The sequence below is a fragment of the Austrofundulus limnaeus genome, unplaced genomic scaffold (assembly GCF_001266775.1).
Source record: "Austrofundulus limnaeus strain Quisiro unplaced genomic scaffold, Austrofundulus_limnaeus-1.0 Scaffold3763, whole genome shotgun sequence".
In the NCBI taxonomy this organism is placed as follows: domain Eukaryota; kingdom Metazoa; phylum Chordata; class Actinopteri; order Cyprinodontiformes; family Rivulidae; genus Austrofundulus; species Austrofundulus limnaeus.
In genome coordinates, this window is record NW_013956165.1 from 1 (window position 1) to 641 (window position 641).

The 641-nt window shown below is 38.7% G+C and overlaps 1 protein-coding gene across 1 annotated transcript; it reads left to right on the top strand.

The window, feature by feature from the left end:
• Window positions 1-130: 130 nt before the first annotated feature.
• Window positions 131-510, top strand: LOC106511983 (transcription factor Adf-1; the record flags this gene model as incomplete). The annotated part of the gene is given in 1 exon segment (XM_014000691.1): window positions 131-510. A coding segment is annotated over 1 exon segment (225 nt), but the record flags the coding sequence as incomplete, so codon positions are not given.
• Between the last annotated feature and the right edge of the window lie 131 nt (window positions 511-641).

Genomic DNA, 641 nt, shown 5'->3' on the forward strand with positions numbered 1-641 from the left:
TATATATATATAAGCTCTTCGTACATTCAAAACACATACTAACTAAATAACACATACTGTGTTATTTACAGGAACAACACAGAAGAGACGTCGTAGGGAGCAGACGTCGAGGACACCGCAGCAGACGGACTTTGAGAAGCAACTTCTGGACATGTTGAAGTCCAGAAAACATCCCGCTGCAACACCACAACCACAAACACCACCACCCGCCAGCGAAACTGAGAAGTTCCTAATGTCATTGGTCGGACCCCTGGAACGTTTGCCCGACCAGCTGCGTGAAAGGGCCAAGTTTAAAATTTATTCAATAATTTATGAGATGTCCACTGGCGACAAAGTAAATGTGTCCGAGCAATAAGAAGCTCCGAACATAACTTTTAAAATGACAGACGCAGAGTCTTGTCTAGAGGGAACAGTCATGTCTCCAATTTATTTTTGTTTTTACTGATTATTGGACTTATATAACAATGTGCCTTTTCTTTATCTTGTAAATAAATCCGATTTTCAACTGAATCTGACTCAGTGTGACTCAGTACATGTTGTTTTTGAGAAACTGGCTTTTGTAAATCTACAGAGCAGACAATTCATTTCATACATTTTTTCTTGCTCTTTTGTTAACATAACTTTTATACAAACCTATGATT